The 21,785-nt window shown below is 47.3% G+C and overlaps 1 protein-coding gene across 1 annotated transcript; it reads left to right on the forward strand.

Annotated features, from left to right (window-relative positions):
- Positions 1-231: 231 nt before the first annotated feature.
- Positions 232-21,032, forward strand: LOC117441940 (serine/threonine-protein kinase Nek1-like; the record flags this gene model as incomplete). Its single annotated transcript, XM_071202310.1, has 16 exons — positions 232-329; positions 4,728-4,811; positions 4,898-4,965; positions 7,662-7,748; positions 9,828-9,882; positions 10,535-10,735; positions 11,010-11,082; positions 13,589-13,728; positions 13,866-13,931; positions 15,559-15,618; positions 15,952-15,999; positions 16,255-16,335; positions 17,291-17,463; positions 17,604-17,699; positions 20,187-20,289; positions 20,946-21,032. Coding segments are annotated over 16 exons (1,520 nt in total), but the record flags the coding sequence as incomplete, so codon positions are not given.
- Positions 21,033-21,785: the final 753 nt, after the last annotated feature.

Raw genomic sequence — 21,785 nt, forward strand, 5'->3', positions numbered from 1 at the left:
GAATATCGGCCGATAATGACCGGCGGCCGATCGATCGGAGCCTCCCTAATTATTACCAGACATTTTGACCGGCAGGTTTTGAATTTAACGGTTTTTTATACATTTTACCAGCTAAAAACCGGTAATTACCGGCTAACGGAAACCCTGGCCTGTGTGTGGACGGGCCGCTCGTCACATGTGCGTTCGTTGTGAACCTAAAGGTTTTGCTCCGATGTGTCTTCTGCTCTCCAGAGGGCGGCTGCCTGTACATCGTGATGGACTACTGCGCGGGGGGGGACCTCTTCAAGAAGATCAACTCTCAGAAAGGAGTTCTGTTCTCAGAGGAGAAGGTAAGACCCCCTGCGGACTCAATCGATGTCCTGGTGCTGATCCATACCTATCAAATCATCGTAATCAGGGGTGCACATAACCGGTATCAAACATCTGACATGCGGAACGTCACGAAGCGCCGTAGAGTACCGACGAACTTGTGAAGCTTTTTCCAGAAGGAGTTTAGATCGCTGGACGACAGTCGGTCGCCGTGTGCACAGACGGGGCTGCTGTTTACAACTGTGCCACACACACACACACACACACACACACACACACACACACACACACACACACACACACACACACACACACACACACACACACACACACACACACACACACACACACACACACTGAAGAACTAGAATGTCCTCTAGAGCTCCATTGAGTTCTTTGTAAGCAGATGTCTCTCAGAGGGGCGTGGGGAGGGGCTCCTTGTTGTCATCTGAAGTAACAGACGGTGGGTGTTTCTCAATGTCGAGGACGCTTCCTTGTCTTCAGAGTCAGGTCCTTCAGAAGCTAGGCAAGAATCCTTCCTGGCATTCGGAGAACGAAGAATGGAACGGGCTAGCAAGTGGGCAGGTCATATGAGAGGCCCCATGTTGATGTAGAGGAGACATGAAGAAGAGGGGACACATGTTGATGAAGAAGAGACGGGGAGAAGAGGGGACACATGTTGATGTAGAAGAGACGGGGAGAAGAGGGGACACATGTTGATGTAGAAGAGACGGGGAGAAGAGGGGACACATGTTGATGTAGAAGAGACGGGGAGAAGAGGGGACACATGTTGATGTAGAAGAGACGGGGAGAAGAGGGGACACATGTTGATGTAGAAGAGACGGGGAGAAGAGGGGACACATGTTGATGTAGAGGAGACATAAAGAAGAGGGGACACATGTTGATGTAGAGGAGACATGAGGAAGGGGGACACATGTTGATGTAGAAGAGACATGAAGAAGAGGGGACACATGTTGATGTAGAGGAGACATAAAGAAGAGGGGACACATGTTGATGTAGAGGAGACATGAGGAAGGGGGACACATGTTGATGTAGAAGAGACATGAAGAAGAGGGGACACATGTTGATGTAGAAGAGACATGAAGAAGAGGGGACACATGTTGATGTAGAAGAGACATGAAGAAGAGGGGACACATGTTGATGAAGAAGAGACATGAAGAAGAGGGGACACATGTTGATGTAGAAGAGACATGAAGAAGAGGGGACACATGTTGATGTAGGAGAGACATGGAGAAGAGGGGACACATGTTGATGTAGGAGAGACATGGAGAAGAGGGGACACATGTTGATGTAGAAGAGACATGAAGAAGAGGGGACACATGTTGATGTAGGAGAGACATGGAGAAGAGGGGACACATATCGATGAAGAGGAGACATGAAGAAGAGGGGACACATGTTGATGTAGAAGAGACGGGGAGAAGAGGGGACACATGTTGATGTAGAAGAGACGGGGAGAAGAGGGGACACATGTTGATGTAGAAGAGACACGAAGAAGAGGGGACACATGTTGATGAAGAAGAGACGGGGAGAAGAGGGGACACATGTTGATGTAGAAGAGACGGGGAGAAGAGGGGACACATGTTGATGTAGAAGAGACGGGGAGAAGAGGGGACACATGTTGATGTAGAAGAGACGGGGAGAAGAGGGGACACATGTTGATGTAGAGGAGACATAAAGAAGAGGGGACACATGTTGATGTAGAGGAGACATGAGGAAGGGGGACACATGTTGATGTAGAAGAGACATGAAGAAGAGGGGACACATGTTGATGTAGAGGAGACATAAAGAAGAGGGGACACATGTTGATGTAGAGGAGACATGAGGAAGGGGGACACATGTTGATGTAGAAGAGACATGAAGAAGAGGGGACACATGTTGATGTAGAAGAGACATGAAGAAGAGGGGACACATGTTGATGTAGAAGAGACATGAAGAAGAGGGGACACATGTTGATGAAGAAGAGACATGGAGAAGAGGGGACACATGTTGATGTAGGAGAGACATGGAGAAGAGGGGACACATGTTGATGTAGAAGAGACATGAAGAAGAGGGGACACATGTTGATGTAAGAGAGACATGGAGAAGAGGGGGACACATGTTGATGTAGGGGACACATGTTGATGTAGAAGAGACATTAAGAAGAGGGGACACATGTTGATGAAGAAGAGACATGGAGAAGAGGGGACACATGTTGAAGAGACATGAAGAAGAGGAGACATGGAGAAGAGGGGACACATGTTGATGTAGAAGAGACATGAAGAATAGGGGACACATGTTGATGTAGGAGAGACATGGAGAAGAGGGGACACATGTTGATGTAGAAGAGACATGAAGAAGAGGGGACACATGTTGATGTAAGAGAGACATGGAGAAGAGGGGACACATGTTGATGTAGGGGACACATGTTGATGTAGAAGAGACATTAAGAAGAGGGGACACATGTTGATGAAGAAGAGACATGGAGAAGAGGGGACACATGTTGAAGAGACATGAAGAAGAGGAGACATGGAGAAGAGGGGACACATGTTGATGTAGAAGAGACATGAAGAATAGGGGACACATGTTGATGTAGAATAGACATGAAGAAGAGGGGACACGTGTTGATGAAGAAGAGACATGGAGAAGAGGGGACACATGTTGAAGAGACATGAAGAAGAGGAGACATGGAGAAGAGGGGACACATGTTGATGTAGAATAGACATGAAGAAGAGGGGACACATGTTGATGAAGAAGAGGGGACACATGTTGATGTAGAAGAGACATGAAGAAGAGGGGACACATGTTGATGAAGAAGAGACATGAAGAAGAGGGGACACATGTTGATGTAGGAGAGACATGGAGAAGAGGGGACACATGTTGATGTAGAAGAGACATGAAGAAGAGGGGACACATGTTGATGTAGGAGAGACATGGAGAAGAGGGGACACATATCGATGAAGAGGAGACATGAAGAAGAGGGGACACATGTTGATGTAGAAGAGACGGGGAGAAGAGGGGACACATGTTGATGTAGAAGAGACGGGGAGAAGAGGGGACACATGTTGATGTAGAAGAGACACGAAGAAGAGGGGACACATGTTGATGAAGAAGAGACGGGGAGAAGAGGGGACACATGTTGATGTAGAAGAGACGGGGAGAAGAGGGGACACATGTTGATGTAGAAGAGACGGGGAGAAGAGGGGACACATGTTGATGTAGAAGAGACGGGGAGAAGAGGGGACACATGTTGATGTAGAGGAGACATAAAGAAGAGGGGACACATGTTGATGTAGAGGAGACATGAGGAAGGGGGACACATGTTGATGTAGAAGAGACATGAAGAAGAGGGGACACATGTTGATGTAGAGGAGACATAAAGAAGAGGGGACACATGTTGATGTAGAGGAGACATGAGGAAGGGGGACACATGTTGATGTAGAAGAGACATGAAGAAGAGGGGACACATGTTGATGTAGAAGAGACATGAAGAAGAGGGGACACATGTTGATGTAGAAGAGACATGAAGAAGAGGGGACACATGTTGATGAAGAAGAGACATGAAGAAGAGGGGACACATGTTGATGTAGAAGAGACATGAAGAAGAGGGGACACATGTTGATGTAGGAGAGACATGGAGAAGAGGGGACACATGTTGATGTAGGAGAGACATGGAGAAGAGGGGACACATGTTGATGTAGAAGAGACATGAAGAAGAGGGGACACATGTTGATGTAAGAGAGACATGGAGAAGAGGGGACACATGTTGATGTAGGGGACACATGTTGATGTAGAAGAGACATTAAGAAGAGGGGACACATGTTGATGAAGAAGAGACATGGAGAAGAGGGGACACATGTTGAAGAGACATGAAGAAGAGGAGACATGGAGAAGAGGGGACACATGTTGATGTAGAAGAGACATGAAGAATAGGGGACACATGTTGATGTAGAATAGACATGAAGAAGAGGGGACACGTGTTGATGAAGAAGAGACATGGAGAAGAGGGGACACATGTTGAAGAGACATGAAGAAGAGGAGACATGGAGAAGAGGGGACACATGTTGATGTAGAATAGACATGAAGAAGAGGGGACACATGTTGATGAAGAAGAGGGGACACATGTTGATGTAGAAGAGACATGAAGAAGAGGGGACACATGTTGATGAAGAAGAGACATGAAGAAGAGGGGACACATGTTGATGAAGAAGAGGGGACACTTGCTGATGTAGAAGAGACATGGAGAAGAGGGGACACATGTTGATGAAGAAGAGACATGAAGAAGAGGGGACACATGTTGATGAAGAAGAGGGAACACATGTTGATGAAGAAGAGGGGACACATGTTGATGAAGAAGAGACATGAGGAAGAGGATTCTTAACAGTAGGTCCCCTTAACGTGTAACTGTCCCTCTCTGGTAGGTCCTGGACTGGTTCGTGCAGATCTGCCTGGCTCTGAAACACGTGCACGACCGGAAGATCCTCCACAGGGACATCAAATCCCAGGTACCACTCCCGGACCCCCCCCCCCCCCCCCCCGAGTTAACGTTGGTTCTGTCATACTTTATTTATCTTTCATTATGTCCACTCAGAACATATTCCTGACCAAAGACGGGACCGTGCAGCTCGGAGACTTTGGGATCGCACGGGTGCTCAACAGGTTTGTGAAATCACATATCGCTTTATCCATAGAGACTTACGGTAAGTGCAAGAACCATAACGATTCAATCTCAGGACAACGAGGAACGTGCCGATATATTCACTTCAAGCATGTCTCCACTTCCTGTTCCCTGGTCTCTGAGCCAATGGGATCTCTCCGTAGGGTTCTGGAAACTCAATGAACTAAGGTCTGAGGTTGAGACAAAGAGACGGGTCTGAGAAACGATGGTTGTTACCGAGTGGCTGAACAGGACTACGGAAGTCGTGGAGGCCGTCGTACGTCATTACGCCGAACACGTGAACACTCCTCTGAGGTAGTTTCTGTTCTGCTTGAGAGCCAGTCCCTGCCTCCTGCAAAGTGTTCAGACAAACGCTTCAACTCGTTCCATCTCGAGTCTGTGTTTGAATCTGGATCTGAAGTCGGCGTGACGTTGAAGTCGTGCGGCTGGACTCGCTGTAGCTCCTTTATAGCATCACGTTAGCATGTAGCTTCTGGACGTTAGAGTTATGATTAGAACATTATAAAAGTAGACGTGTGGAGATGATCCGGCTGAACAAAAAATTTATCAAACCGTTTTCCACAGACTTTCTTTTTTACAATATTCCAAAATCCTATGAAGAAATCCCGTTGCGTTTAGTCGAGGGAACAGCAGCTTCCTTCAGGGTGATATTATTCCAACAGGATTTGTTTTTCGTTGCATGGCCTCAGATCTACTTCATATAGCAAACAAGTCTCTTCACTCAGGTGTTTTTCCACAGGCCCTGAAAACTGCAGTCATTAAACCGCTCTTAAAAAAGAATAATCTAGATGCTTCAGAAATGACCAATTACAGGCCATATCAAACCTTCCATTTCTAGGTAAGATCATTGAAAAAGTAGTTTTTCAACAGTTGAGTAATTTCTTGCATTTAAATAACTGTTTCGATGTGTTCCAGTCAGGCTTTCGTCCAAACCACAGCACTGAGACTGCTCTTGTAAAGGTCTTTAACGACATCCACTTAAACACAGACAGTGGCAGAACTTCAGTGTTAGTATTATTAGATCTCGGTGCTGCGTTTGACGCTGTTGACCACAGCATATTACTAGACCGACTGGAAAACTGGGTGGGACTTTCGGAAACAGTTCTAAATTGGTTTGAATCCTACTTAAAGGACAGAAACAACTTTGTCTCTATCGGTACATACACATCTGAGTTGACAAATATGACATGTGGGGTTCCTCAAGGCTCCATCTTGGGGCCTCTTCTCTTTAACGTCTACATGCTACCACTGGCTCAGATAATGAAGAACAACAAAATAAGTTACCATAGCTAAGCGGATAACACACACATTTACGTAACAATTTCACCAGGAGACTATGCTCCAATCCAAACACTGAGTAAGTGCATTGAACAAATCAATGACTGGATGTGTCAGAACTTTCTCCAATTAAACAAAGATAACACTGAGGTAATGGTTTTTGGAGCCAAGGCAGAACGTATAAAAGTTAGCGCTGAGCTTCAGTGTGCAATGTTCAAACCAACAGATAGACAGAGATCTAGGTGTAGTCATGGACTCTGACCTGAGTTTCAACAGTCACATTAAAACAGTTACTAAATCAGCCTGCTATCACCTAAAGAACATATCTAGGGTTAAAGACTAATGTCAGCAGGATCTGGAGACACGTGTCCATGCCTTTATCTTCAGTAGACTGGACTACTGCAAAGGTGTCTTCACAGGTCTCACTAAAACATCCATTAGGAAGCTGCAGCTGATCCAGAACGCCGCTGCTCGAGTCCTCACTGACACTAAGGAAGTGGATCACATCACTCCTGCTCTGAAGTCTTCACACTGGCTTCCTGTGTGTCAAAGAATAGGTTTCTAAATACTGCTGCTGGTTTATAAAGCACTGAATGGTTTAGGCCCAAAATACATTCTGACCTCCTGCTAAACTATGAACCATCCAGATCTCTCAGGTCTTCAGGGACTGGTCAGCTTCCTGTCCCCAGAGACAGATCTCTCAGGTCTTCAGGGACTGGTCAGCTTCCTGTCCCCAGAGACAGATCTCTCAGGTCTTCAGGGACTGGTCAGCTTCCTGTCCCCAGAGACAGATCTCTCAGGTCTTCAGGGACTGGTCAGCTTCCTGTCCCCAGAGTCAGATCTCTCAGGTCTTCAGGGACTGGTCAGCTTCCTGTCCCCAGAGACAGAACTAAACATGGAGAAGCAGCGTTCAGTTATTATGCTCCAAACATCTGGAACAAGCTCCCAGAAACCTGCAGGTCCGCTGCAGCTCTGACTACTTTTAAATCCAGCAGGAAGACTTTTCTTTTTGCCGCTGCTTTTAATTGAACTATTCATATCTTAAACTGCACTGTAACTTTTATCCATGTATTTTTCCTTAATGTTTATTTTATTAGCTTTTATTTTTTAATGCTTAATGTCTTTCATTTTTTTTGTAAAGCACTTTGAATGGCCTTGCGTTGAAAAGTGCTCTATAAATAAACTTGCCTTGCCTTGCCTTGCCTTGAACACGTCCTCCCTGCGCCGCTCTATTGAGAGCTGGTGAGTTCGTTACGGCCTAAATTAACTCAAAGTGCTTTTTTCTTTCATGAGAGGACCAGATGGCCTCCCGGGAATCACATACTCTGAGTTCATGTTGCGGATCTTTACAAAGCCGATATGTGTGAGTAATAAACCATGACTCTCTTCTTGTCTCCAGCACTGTAGAGCTGGCCAGAACGTGTATCGGCACGCCGTATTACCTGTCCCCTGAGATCTGTGAGAACAAGCCGTACAACAACAAGAGGTAGAGCGTGTGGAGCGTGTGGAGTGTGTGAGTGTGTGTGTGTGTTATCGCGTGTGTCGTTAATTAATATTTAATACCAGTCGAACAGGAGGATCAGTAGAGGCCTCTTTAGAGAGATCCTGTCTCCTCTGTCTGGAGTGAAGGTGCGGCAGGAAGCCGGTATTGATTTCCTGTCTTTAATCGTGCAGGTAATCCACTCTGCTTCACGGTGGTTGAGTTACGCATCACAGTGTCCCAGTTTGCTGCGCAGGAAATCCACTTTCTCCATTTAGTGATATTAGAGAAGATGAGATGGAAGTTTATTTATCCCCGTTGGGAAATTCAGGCGTTTACATCAGCAACAGGTCAGAGGGAAAAACAGGATTCATACGAGGTAAAAAATAAAGATAAAATACACAAAAAAAATAATTCAAGATTAAAATACACTAAAAATCGCGTCGAAAGAAGCCAGTTGAGGTGGTTCGGGCACCTAGTTAGGATGCCACCTGGGCGCCTCCCTAGGGAGGTGTTCCAGGCACGTCCAGCTGGGAAGAGACCAAGGGGTAGACTTAGGACCAGGTGGAGGGATCATATCTCTTCGCTGACCTGGGAGCGCCTTGGGACCCCCCAGTCAGAGCTGGTCGATGTCGCCAGGGGAAAGGAAGTTTGGGGCTCTCTGCTGGAACTGCTACCCCCGAGACCCGACCACGGATAAGCGGGAGAAGATGGATGGATGGATGGAATACACTAAAAATAATAATAATACAAAAATATAGATAGAATACACTGAAAAAAATAAAGATTAAAATACACTAAAAAAAATAAAGATTAAAATACACTAAAAAAATAAATAATACAAAATAAAGATAAAATAAACATTAAAATACACTGAAAAAAATAAAGATTAAAAAAAATTATAATACAAAAATAAAGATTAAAATACACTGAAAAATAAATAATATATAATTAAGATAAATACACTGAAAAAAATAAAGATTAAAGTACACTAAAAAATAAAGATAAAATACACTGGAAAAAATTAAGATTAAAATATAATATAAAGATAGAATACACTGAAAAAAAAAATGATTTAAAATACACTGAAAAAAATAAAGATTAAAATACACTAAAAATAATAATACAAAAATAAAGTGATAAAGTAACTTTTGAAACAGATTTCACCGTCATTTGAATGGACATGTATACCAGGGTTTCCGTTAGCCGGTAATTACCGGTTTTTAGCTGGTAACATTTATTAAAAACCGGTAAATTCAAAACCTGCCGGTCAAAATGTCTGGTAATAATTAGGGAGGCTCCGATCGATCGGCCGCCGGTCATTATCGGCCGATATTCACTCTTAATAGTTTGATCGGTGCTCTCTATAAAGGCCGATCAGGAGAGCTGGGTCTGATCCATATGGACATGAACGCGAGTGAAGTGTAACCGGAGCGAGAGAGAGATCAGATCAGCTGCTGAGTCTGACCGAGACACGCAGCTCTGCATGATCACCTGAAGCCCCGCCCTCTGTTTAGCGAGCTGCAGGAGCTGCATGAGAAACTGACGGGCTGTCAGGAGAGAGAGGGAGAGGGGGGGAGAGGGAGAGAGGGAGGGAGAGAGGAAAAGAGAGGATCCGTTTCTCCCGTGTTGTTATTCAAAGTTGATGTAAACTTCTGAATAATGTACGTTATCTACTGCAAGTAGTTTGTTTGAATGTAATAATTATGTTGTTTGTTGTTTGTGGAATCATTTATTGAAAAATGAATCTGAATTTTTCGATCTGTTAGGATTATAAACTGAAGCAATATAAAAATGAGCCGTGAACTGAGTTTTAAACTGAAGCATATCTGCTCAGAGTCCGGTGATTACCTGCTGACGGAAACTCTGCTACACAACTATTATTATTATTATTGAAATATGACACACGGTAAGTTTCACATTAGTCCGGTAAAATAAATTCTGCCCGGACATTTGACCGGCGAGAAAAAATCCTAGCGGAAACCCTGATGTGTACATATTTGGATTGCATATACAAAGTGACTGTTTGTGATTGATGTGAAACTTCCCTGAACTGATCCTTGTCTTCCCGCCCTCCCTCTGCAGTGATGTGTGGGCCCTTGGGTGTGTCCTGTATGAAATGTGCACCCTTAAGCATGCAGTAAGTACTGTGTGTGTGTTCTATGCAGCGTTCATGTTGTTTCGCTGAGTCTGGTTCTTTACACCGTCTGTCCTCAGCCCTGGGATTATTGATCCCGTTGCAAACACGCCTTGTTTACCCAGGGTTAACCTCGGGGCTCGTTAATTATAAAAACATCAGCCCTGCGGTTGCTCCGTTTCACACGGGAAATTATTAGCCCTGTTTTTATCAGACTTCCAGGGGAATTACCCCCCCCCCATGTAGTCACTGATATTTACGGTGGCAACACATATGTTGCATAGAAAATAAATAAGGAGGTGATATATGATATTGGGGACACATGTTCATGTAGAAAAGACGAAGTGGATTCTGCCGATCAGGGGACCTTTTGAAAATGTGCATTCTCCATCCAGATTATTCGTTGGTTTATAAAATGTAAGAAAACTGTGAAAACGGCCGTTAAATGTGTTTTGTTAGAACCCAAAGGTCGCTGTAATATAAAACATAGAAAGGCAGAACACGTCCTTAAATCCAAGGCCACACAAACTGATTTGCTTTAACATCACTTCTCATGCCCCCCCCCCCTCCCTGAATAACCCCTACCGTATTCCTTTACTGTGCATGATGGCCCTCAGTATTTCCCCATGTCACCACCGTGTGTTCCTCCGCTCAGTTTGAGGCCGGCAACATGAAGAACCTGGTTCTGAAGATCATCCGGGGCTCCTACCCCCCCGTCTCCCTGCACTACTCCCAGGACCTGCGCTCTCTGCTGGGCCTGCTGTTCAGACGCAGCCCGAGAGAGAGGCCCTCCGTCAGCAGCGTGCTGGAGAAGCCCTTCCTCTGCTACAGGATCCAGAGCTTCCTCTCTCCGCAGGTACACACACACACACGGACAGAGAGACACACACACACACACACGGACAGAGAGACACACACACACACACACGGACAGAGAGACACACACACACACGGACAGAGAGACACACACACACACACACACGGACAGAGAGACACACACGCGCACACACACACACACACACACACACACACACACACACACACACACACACACACACACACACCAGTCACTTAGACTGGATTTACATGAAGCTGGTTTAAATCATGTTCTCTCTCTCCTCTGATTTCAGATCATCGCTCAGGAATTTCGCCATAATGTTCTTCACAAGCAGCCTAGAGTGGGCGTGGTGCCGGGACCCGCAGGTAGGACACATGGGGGGGGGGGGGGGTAGTATCCACATCGTGACTGCGAAGCAAGTTCCTCTCTTTGCATTTCATTAAATCTTAAGAGCACAATAAAAGCATCTTTTACTCTGAAGCAGCTCCGATCAATATCGTTAACATATTTACAGACTTTGAGTTTCTCCTGGTTTGACTTTGGGAGGGGGAACAGCACGATTACCCACCCACTCCTGTAAATATATAAATTATATATAACAAATAAATAAAATTCTAAAAAATTAATTAAATAAATCACACCCAACCAAAACGATACATTAAATAGACTCGGGCTGGAAAACAGCGCTCTCTTGTGGCCAAAACACGCAATTGCATTAGTAAAAAAATATATAATATTTATAAATAAATATGAGCACACATTTTCTCACAAGCAAAAAAACCTCAAGTGTACAGTCCGACAGCCATCGTGTGCCATCGTGTTTGTGTTTGCATTGTCGGGCAAATGCATCTTTGATTGCAAACTGTCGGGGAGGTGGGGGCTCTCCATCTCCCGCTGCCGTGTTTGCTCCCAGCTGGGAAACGGAACGGGGTGGTTGTGTTTCAGGTGCACTTTAATAATAATAATAATAATAATAACTGATATTTCTATAGCGCCTTTCAAGGGACCCAAGGTCGCTTTACAGGAATAGGGCGAGCACACACAAAACAAAGGTCAGACAGACAGAACAACAGATCGATTAGGGGCCGAAAGCCTTGGCAGACAGACGGGACTTGAGGGTCCTTTGAAGTCGTCCAGTGTGGGGATGTTGCGAATCTCCGCAGGGAGAGCGTTCCAGAGGGGGGGGGGCTGCCACGCTGAAGGCTCTGTCCCCGAAGGTTCTCAGTTTGGTGCGGGGGGTGGTAAGCAGGCCGGAGTCTGAGGACCGCAGGTTCCGGGGTGGGGCATGCGGGTGAAGGATGTCCGATAGGTACTGGGGGGCAAGGGCATGGAGGGCCTTGTAGGTCAGGAGGAGGACTTGTAGGTGATGCGGGACTTGACTGGCAGCCAGTGGAGGTGGATGAGGGTGGGAGTGATGTGTTGCCACGGCTTTGTGTGTGTGAGGACCCTAGCAGCACAGTTTTGGACATACTGGAGCCTGTCCAGGGTTTTGTTGGAAACCCCGAACAGGACAGCATTGCAGTAGTCCAAGCGGGTGGTCGTATTGCTAGCTTTTCTTGCTAACTTTTTTAAACAAATGCTACATACCGCCCGGCTCATTCAAGTCCATAGGTTCGCCTCGTTGATTTGGCTTGAATCTAAAATACTCCCACACCGGAGATGTGTAGTCAGGTTTTGCAACCACTTCCATTTAACTTCAAATTCCCCTCGAGTAAGTCACACGTTGTCTCCTGCTTGTCCCTATATTATTCATTTGGCTGCTGCACGCGGAGTGTCCTGGTGGCTGTGTGTGAGCCCCGCCCCTCACAGCGCGCCTGGCTGTGTGTGAGCCCCGCCCCTCACAGAGCGCCTGGCTGTGTGTGAGCCCCGCCCCTCACAGAGCGCCTGGCTGTGTGTGAGCCCCGCCCCTCACAGAGCGCCTGACTGTGTGTGAGCCCCGCCCCTCACAGAGCGCCTGGCTGTGTGTGAGCCCCGCCCCTCACAGAGCGCCTGGCTGTGTGTGAGCCCCGCCCCTCACAGAGCGCCTGACTGTGTGTGAGCCCCGCCCCTCACAGCGCGCCTGGCTGTGTGTGAGCCCCGCCCCTCACAGAGCGCCTGACTGTGTGTGAGCCCCGCCCCTCACAGAGCGCCTGGCTGTGTGTGAGCCCCGCCCCTCACAGAGCGCCTGGCTGTGTGTGAGCCCCGCCCCTCACAGAGCGCCTGGCTGTGTGTGAGCCCCGCCCCTCACAGAGCGCCTGGCTGTGTGTGAGCCCCGCCCCTCACAGAGCGCCTGGCTGTGTGTGAGCCCCGCCCCTCACAGAGCGCCTGGCTGTGTGTGAGCCCCGCCCCTCACAGAGCGCCTGACTGTGTGTGAGCCCCGCCCCTCACAGAGCGCCTGGCTGTGTGTGAGCCCCGCCCCTCACAGAGCGCCTGGCTGTGTGTGAGCCCCGCCCCTCACAGCGCGTCGGGCTCAAATGCTGGTCACATCCTTATGTAAACAAACACGCAGGTTTTTATAAAGTTGGATCAGGACAAAGAGAGTTCTTTGTTCCTGTTTCAGAGTCTCTCTGTCAGACGGGACACGTGTTGCACAATAGGTGACCTTTAATACTGAGCTGGAGCTTGAAAAGCAGCTCCAGTCACTTTTACGCTGCTCTGGACCGTCTGCACAGTTTTTGAAGTGACTGTTATTTTGTATATATTGATTGTTGTGCTTTTATTTGTGTCTTAATGTGTGCACATGTATAGTTGTGTGTGTATAGGATATACATATTTCCGTATTCGGGATTGTGGGAACTGGTATTTCGATCTCTCCGTCTGTCCACACAAACTGAAAGATTGACAATAAAGTTGACTTTGATTTGACTTGAAATATGTTCCTTGTGTTTCCAGCCAAGCGTCCGACCCCCGGCTCCATCCCCCCCGCTCAGAGGATCACGAAACCAGCCTGTAAATACGGAGTGCCTTTAACCGTGAGGAAGGACGCCGCCAAGAGACCTGCAGACAGGAAGCCAGCCGTGCGACTCAGACCTGTGAGTTCACCGTCCTTCTGGGTCTCTCGAAAAACTGTTCGATATGGAGCTCATACGTCAGAGGCCGTGTGTGTGTGTGTGTTGCCATCATAGTGTGTGTGCAGACCCTGATCCCCCCCCTGTTATGTGTTGCTTAGGCCCCTCCCCCTGCAGCCCCCCCCAGGAGGGTGAGTCACGTGGAGGAAGAGAGGAAGAAACATGAGGTACAGCTGAGACCCTCATCAGTTTATGTAGAGCGTCTTTGAGCTCAAAGAAAAGCGCTTTAGAAATCTGAAAAGTATTTTAACGCCTGATCTCTACCTTCATGTGCTCCATCTTCACGTTCTCCGTGTTCTCCCTGTTCTCCGTGTTCTCCGTGTTCTCCCTGTTCTCCGTGTTCTCCCTGTTCTCCGTGTTCTCCGTGTTCTCTCTGTTCTCCCTGTTCTCCGTGTTCTCCCTGTTCTCCGTGTTCTCCCTGTTCTCCGTGTTCTCCGTGTTCTCTCTGTTCTCCCTGTTCTCCGTGTTCTCCATCTTCACGTTCTCCGTGTTCTCAATGCGCTCCATGTTCTATCTCACACAGGCTCCGCCCTCTACTGGACTCTATGGGTACTACTCTCATCAATGATACGCGAGCGTTCACACACTGAAGTTGTATAAACGTAGCCGGCCAATCAGGGCGAGCCTACCTGAACGCACTCAGGCTCACAGTATATAAGGCGCCTCCTGCCTGTCACCCTTTTCGCTTCAGCGAGCGAGACGACACCTGACAGCATCTCACCTCCATGGAGTGCGAGGCGCCGCCGTTTGCCGGGGAGGAAGATGGCGAGGACGATGGCGAGGACTTCTCGTTGTCGGGCACTTCTGTGTCCGGGGCCCATGGAAGTCCACCGCCCAGGTCTGTCCGCCAGGATGTCCCCCTGGTGATGACCATGGCGGCGGAGCGTGTAGGGCTACCGCTCCCCCCACCACTGCCGCCGAAGCCGGTGAGCCGCCTCCACCGGGGGCTCTACGGCCCGGTCCGCCCGGCGCAGCCAGCCATCGTTTCGCCCTCGCTGCCAGATATCTGGCAGTGTGTGGAGGCGTCGTGGCGGCAGCCACTGAGGACGAAGGCTCCGGTGGCGGCAGCCACTGAGGACGAAGGCTCCGGTGGCTGGCATGGTGGGTATCCTCAGGGTGCAGGGCCGCACGGCGTGCCCCCCCTTGATGAGAGCCTGGCAGCCCATCCGCTCCCGCAGGCAGCAGGATGGGCTGAGGGTACAAATGTTCCGGCTCGGAGCACAGGTGGCTGCAGCGGCGAATAATCTTGGGTTGTGGGCGTCTCGCTGATTACTCCTCAGCAGGACGGGCCCGCTTCTCCATCGCAAGATGGGAGCGATTATTTGGACTACACATCTACACGTGGTATGGCTGTGTGGTGGGTCGATTTTGTAGGACGACAGGGCGTTTATCCATCGGGGCTCCACCCACTGTACTAGAGGGCGGAGCCTGTGAGAGATAACGGTGGGTTACGCACTGTAACCCTAGTCCTATGAGCACAGGCGGAGCCCTCTGCCTAGGGGCCCTGTGCGCTCGCTGGAGAGGGTGAAGGACGACAGGCAGGAGGCGGAGCCGCCTTATATACTGTGAGCCTGCGAGCATTCAGGTAGGCTCGCCCTGATTGGCCGGCTACGTTTATACAACTTCAGTGTGTGAACGCTCGCGTATAATTGATGAGAGTCGTACCCAGTAGAGGGCGGAGCCTGGGTGAGAGACTAGGGTTACAATACGTAACCCTAGTCTCTGTCTTCATGTCCTGCCTGATGTGTAACTGCCTCACTACACCGTTGCTTTAACGTTTCCCTCCTGCTGCAGGACGGCATGAGGAGGAAGAGGATGGAGCTGATGGAGAGGGAGAGGAAGCAGAGAGAGCAGGTGGGTTCATCAGGGCGAGGTTTAAAAACGAGTAATCTGGCTCAATGTGTTTTACATATTCAAAGAGGCCCTGTTCTGCTTCCGACGGTTGCTCCCTCTCGTGGGTTCTCTTGGTTTCAGTGCATGTAAATGGTCTCTAAATGCTAAAATCCCCCCCTGTTCCCTCCAGAGGGAGTTTCTCGATATGTGGTCTTTTATCACAATATAGATATTGATACTTTGCCCAGCCCTATAGGAGAGGCTGGGTCAGAGAATATACAAATGCATGGACTAGTTTTGCTTGGAAATATGAACGTGTTCAGCTCTTACTGACGTGTCATCGTTCCCTCTCAGATGGTCCTGTTCAAAGCGGAGCAGATGAAGAGATATGAAAAGGAAAAGGTGGGCGATTCATCAACATTCTTTATTTATTACAATACTTACTAACTTTTTAGTAAGTAAGTATTATAAGAGTTTCAGAATTGTTGAAAAATGTTCACAAATGAGGTAAACTAATTACTTCAAGCTAATTATTGAAACAGCTTTAAAGATTGTGTGGTTTCTTGGTTATTTGTCTTTATTCGTCAACGGGTGGTCGGGGGCATCTGAACGGATACATTAAAGTGAAGTAATGATGAACCTGTGATCTCCTCACAGATAAGCCGGATCAACCAGGCCAGAGAGCAGGGCTGGAGGCACGTGCTGAGCTCCAGTGGAGGCAGCAGCCCCGAGAGGAAGGTATGGAGCACCTGATCATTCTCCCATCGTCGCCTGAGCCTGAGCTCGACCGACGAGACCATAATAATACCTCAGTTTCTTACATCGCAGCCGCTCCATTTGCCACGTCCAAAAAGAATTGAGATTTTAATAAAAAAAATCAGATTTTTAAGATTTTAAGAAAAAAAATCAGATTTTTAAGATTTTATGGAAAAAAAGTCAGAATCTTTTGAGACTTTAAGGAAAAAAGTAATAATTTTGAGATTTTAACAAAAAAATAATGAAAAAAAGTCAGATTTATTTTTTTGATTTTCTGAAAAAGGTCTGAATTTTTAGATTTAAAAGAAAAGTCAACATTTTAGAGATTTTCTGAGAAAAAGCTGAATTTCAAATTTTATGAGAAAAGTCAGAATTAATGGATTTTTATTAAAGTCAGAATTTTGAAACATTTCAGAATTTCAAGTTATGTATATATATATGTATACTGGGCTCCTCCTCAGTGTTGTGCTCACCTCCTCCTGGGCTCCTCCTCAGTGTTGTGCTCACCTCCTCCTGGGCTCCTCCTCAGTGTTGTGCTCACCTCCTCCTGGGCTCCTCCTCAGTGTTGTGCTCACCTCCTCCTGGGCTCCTCCTCAGTGTTGTGCTCACCTCCTCCTGTGCTCCTTCTCAGTGTTGTGCTCACCTCCTCCTGGGCTCCTCCTCAGTGTTGTGCTCACCTCCTCCTGGGCTCCTCCTCAGTGTTGTGCTCACCTCCTCCTGGGCTCCTCCTCAGTGTTGTGCTCACCTCCTCCTGGGCTCCTCCTCAGTGTTGTGCTCACCTCCTCCTGTGCTCCTCCTCAGTGTTGTGCTCACCTCCTCCTGGGCTCCTCCTCAGTGTTGTGCTCACCTCCTCCTGGGCTCCTCCTCAGTGTTGTGCTCACCTCCTCCTGGGCTCCTCCTCAGTGTTGTGCTCACCTCCTCCTGTGCTCCTCCTCAGTGTTTTGCAGGGGGGGGGCAGAGGGCCGTCCCGTGCTTCGTCCAGGGTCCGGGTTACCTTCCCAGTAAAACTCCGTACGAACACTACCACGCTGCGCTGGACCAGATGAGAGGAGCGTCTCCGGCACCAGGCAGCCCGGCACCAGGCAGCCCGGCACCAGGCAGCCCGGCACGGTGCGTTCAGGGACTCTGTGTTCACCTTTATTTGTGTTTATTCCACACATGCTAGTTATTTTAAATCAAAACATGCACACTGAATATAAAAGCTATGTCCTGTATGTAAGGAGATCTGTGTCTCTTCTGGTCCCCTGCAGGGTCCCGGCGGCTGCAGGCCCGGTCCTGAACCCGGACGCCATCAAGAGGGAACTGCAGCGTCTGCAGTGCGGCTCTAAAGCTGCTCACATCAGCCGGTCAGTGACAGCGCCCTGATCCAAAACACATGTTGAGGCTTCCTTAGAAGAAAACGGGTGCTCTAAAGAAGTCTTTTTCCATAAAAACCCTCCCTTAAAGAGCCTGTGACACGGTTTTCCCCCGTCATCCAAGCCCATCACTTTGAGTACATATCGTCCCCTTGAAACCGTTACTCAACTGATTTTGGATATTTGTACTTTGATAACCATTAATCCTTCAATGTTGACCATTTTCTGGATCTTCTCTGGATTCTTCAAGTCCCGCCAAATGATGGGTGAGTCATTGCGGGCACAGCGCTCCAGCTGCGCTCCTGATCCCAGCTTCTGCATGTAAACCTTTATATATATACAGTCAGATGTAAACGCACGACGGCGCACACAGCAGCAGCTCAGACAGCGAGGACAGGTTCATGTTGAACGTGTCTGAGAGCTCATGAGGCTGAAGGATCGGTTTATGTTGTATCTGTTAGAAGTTTAGGAATGAGGTGCGTCGATATGGGCGATCATATGGTCATGTAGCCGGTGGTGGACTGGGACTACAAATCATCCCGGGACTCTCGACCGGCCCACTTCGGTACCGCTAGCAAGCTGTCAACGGGGGGAGTGGGGGATGTAAAATACAAATATAATGTATAATGTCTGTGTCTTTGACCTTAGCGCTGCTCGCCACCTGTGCCCTGTGCTACGAAGCCAGTTCAACAGACCCTGGATATGTTTGAGTAACAAACAAACAACAACAAACTAACAAACGAGATCTCGCTAAGCGGTCCTACGACGCTGGTTATCAACTCGGTAAATCAAGCCAGGGTTTCTCTCTCCAGCTGAGAGCGCGTTCACGTCTAAGACACGATCTGACTTTAATTACATTTGTCTCGAGTGTTTCGTCAACATAATGTGTTAAATAATACTTCTGCATCCAGTCTGTGACACTGAGTGCTGCACGGCCAGGTGAGGAGAAGCTGACTCAGATCAGGAGATATATGATATATTATGATATTATCTGATCGATGATCTGATTGATGATGTAATATGAATGATAAGTGCGACACGTCGGCGGCTTCTCTGCATACGGCAGATTAAACTGTATTTCCTTTATCCTGTAATATGACTTGAGAGATTTAAACTCCGCACACTGAGCTCTGATTGGTCAGCAGGTGCTTTCACTGAGTGGATCTCTTTTCTATAGACGCCGGAGGCGGGCAGCGCCAGGTAAAACACGTTATTTAGCCTTCTCAAACCTGAGCCTCACGCGCCGCCTATGGGGGATGTGCTGGTGACTTATCCGACCGGCGCACTTCGGTACCGGCCCATCGGGATTCGTCCCGATGGCCGGTCCGCCACTGCACCCAGCCCACGTAAACCGTCAACGGGGGGAGCCTCGCTGCGGGGAAACGGTGGACCTAGTGTCCCGATCGGAGTGGGAATAATAATAATAATAATCCGTGCATTTTATCCATTAATTTCCCAACATTGTGGTAAAAAACCACACGTTTAATCCACGTTGTTGGTGTACTACAACTACAAAAAGCATCGGTTTGTTTTCTCATCAGGAAATGCAGACCGGCTCAAACAAACGATTTTTAATCATCATCCTCACGATCATTTAATGTATCATATGTTCGCCGAATTGACATGAAAGCACTAATAAATGTAGTTTCATCCACTTGAGTTTACAACCACAAAATAATCGATTTGTTTTTATATCACATCCGACGGGAGGAAATTCAGCAGCTCTCACTCCCGATGTTTAATCCTAATGTAATCATCATCTTCACCACGATCATTTATGTTTATGTCGCCGAATTGACATGAAAGCACTGACACATATGAATATACTGTAGTGACTTCATTAAAACGTTATTAACGTGCCTAAACTCAGTAATTCACCATGTATACGCATGACAACACACTTTGTCCGTGTTTGGCTCTCGAAGCGTTCCCGCATTGACGTCACTTCCGGCTTCCCCCAAAACTTCAAAATGAGTGAAGGAATTTCCCCGCGATGTTCGAAATTATTGATATTTAACGAAACGGTATCGCTTTTTCTTTTTTAAACTGACGGTTCGAGATTACCAGTAGCCCAATATTTCATTGCACAACAGTTGTTGGGATGGTGTCACAGGCTCTTTAAGTATTTCCAGTTTATTTTATCCTTATCTTAAATATTTTACTTCCATTAAATCCATACAATTCCACACTTACCAAAGTATTTTCTACCTACAGACTTTGATTAACTATCGTTGTCTGATTCCTATTGGCCTTTTTAGGGCTTCCTTGTATTGTATTCCTGCTGAAGTATAACCCTTTCCTCCATGAGTTATTTGGCTTACTTAAAATCCAACTCTCTGAAGGCCAGCTTTGTGAATATATAACTATCGCTCGTGTGACTACATCAAGCACACGTCCCGTATGAACTGTCCTTCAATAGCTTTGAATCTGCTGTTAAGCTGCTGCAGGACATTAAGTGTAACCTTGTTGTGTGTTCAGGTCTCGGGGTCACATGGCTGCAGGACGGGCCTATCAGGTGGAAGAGTTTCTGCAGAGGAAGAGAGAAGCCATGCTCAACAAGGTGCGAGCCGAGGGACAGCTGGTACGTACAGACGCTTATAAAGAGATGTTAAGGGCACATGCTGAGAGAGACATTTAAGTGTTCTGGAAAGTTCCGTAAACAGCTGTTAGCCTTTATTTGGTCTCATGAAGTCCCTAAGTGGCTCACCCTGAACAGTCTGCTGGGTCGTAGGCCAGGTCATGTGACTTGGGGTTCCCATAATTACATGTCCAAGATGTCCTATCATTTCCCCCAAAGTAGTGTTTACGGGCAGCCAGCTTTAAACATCACTATTGAATGTACATGCTGTGATAATGGATGGCCGTTAGCTCCTGACCCCGTACTGTGACGGCACGATGTTTTTTTATTCAGCTTTTCACATACAATCATAGACAATACAATCTTCTCTGTGAGCCTTCTGTAGTTAAACACACATATTAGTGGATAATCAGAGGCCTCACTGACCGGCAACCTATTCAAACGGGGGGCTTAGAACAAAAGACATACAAATCCCTTCTCGACGAATGATGCTCGTAACATATATTATCCACTTTTCCCATCTCCACAAAAACATTCCCTCAAAGCGAGGGTTATCCTTTCCATCTCAAACATATCACAACCGATGTCAATCCACTCATCCAAAGTAGGTTTTCGCACGATGTTTTAAATGTGGTTAAATGAAATGAAACGGTGAACAGGGAACGCGGCAAAACCTGGCAGCGACCTACGGGAGCCGGGGGGGCTCGATCCGCTTCAGGAGGCCCAGAGCCAACCGGGAGGAGGAGGTAGGAGTCGACCAACTCCCATAATGCACCCCTGCATCTCAACTCATGACCCCTCCCTGCACACCGAGCGCTGTGACATGATGTTTATTATTTTGGCTGTTATTGATCACAGCTGTGAGCCCATTGTTATTGTTTGTTTGTTGTCCCATTTTAATAACCACTCCTCCTGCTTTGTGTCGCTGTGGATTGGATGTTCATCTTTATCGTTTACTGCTGAAATATATTTGATTCTGGCTGACGTGTTGAAGCTAACATCGTACCGGGTTCTGGGTGAAGTGTTGTCTCGTAGAAGGAGCTTAATTATCTCAGAACAAGGTTTTCAAGAAGCACCAAATCACACATGGGAAACACAACGAGAACAATCCAGCTGACAAGGAAGTGTTGAGGAAATATTGAGGAAATGTCGAGGAAACGTCGAGGAAATATTGAGGAAATGTCGAGGAAATATTGAGGAAACGTCGAGGAAATATTGAGGAAACGTCGAGGAAATATTGAGGAAATGTCGAGGAAATATTGAGGAAACGTCGAGGAAATATTGAGGAAATGTCGAGGAAATGTCGAGGAAACGTTGAGGAAATGTCGAGGAAGTGTCGAGGAAACGTTGAAGAAATATTGAGGAAACGTCGAGGAAATATTGAGGAAACGTTGAGGAAATATTGAGGAAGTGTTGAGGAAACGTCGAGGAAATATTGAGGAAACGTCGTGGAAATATTCAGGAAACGTCGAGGAAATATCGAGGAAACGTTGAGGAAA

Source organism: Pseudochaenichthys georgianus, unplaced genomic scaffold, assembly GCF_902827115.2.
Source record: "Pseudochaenichthys georgianus unplaced genomic scaffold, fPseGeo1.2 scaffold_2203_arrow_ctg1, whole genome shotgun sequence".
Classification (NCBI taxonomy): Eukaryota; Metazoa; Chordata; class Actinopteri; order Perciformes; family Channichthyidae; genus Pseudochaenichthys; species Pseudochaenichthys georgianus.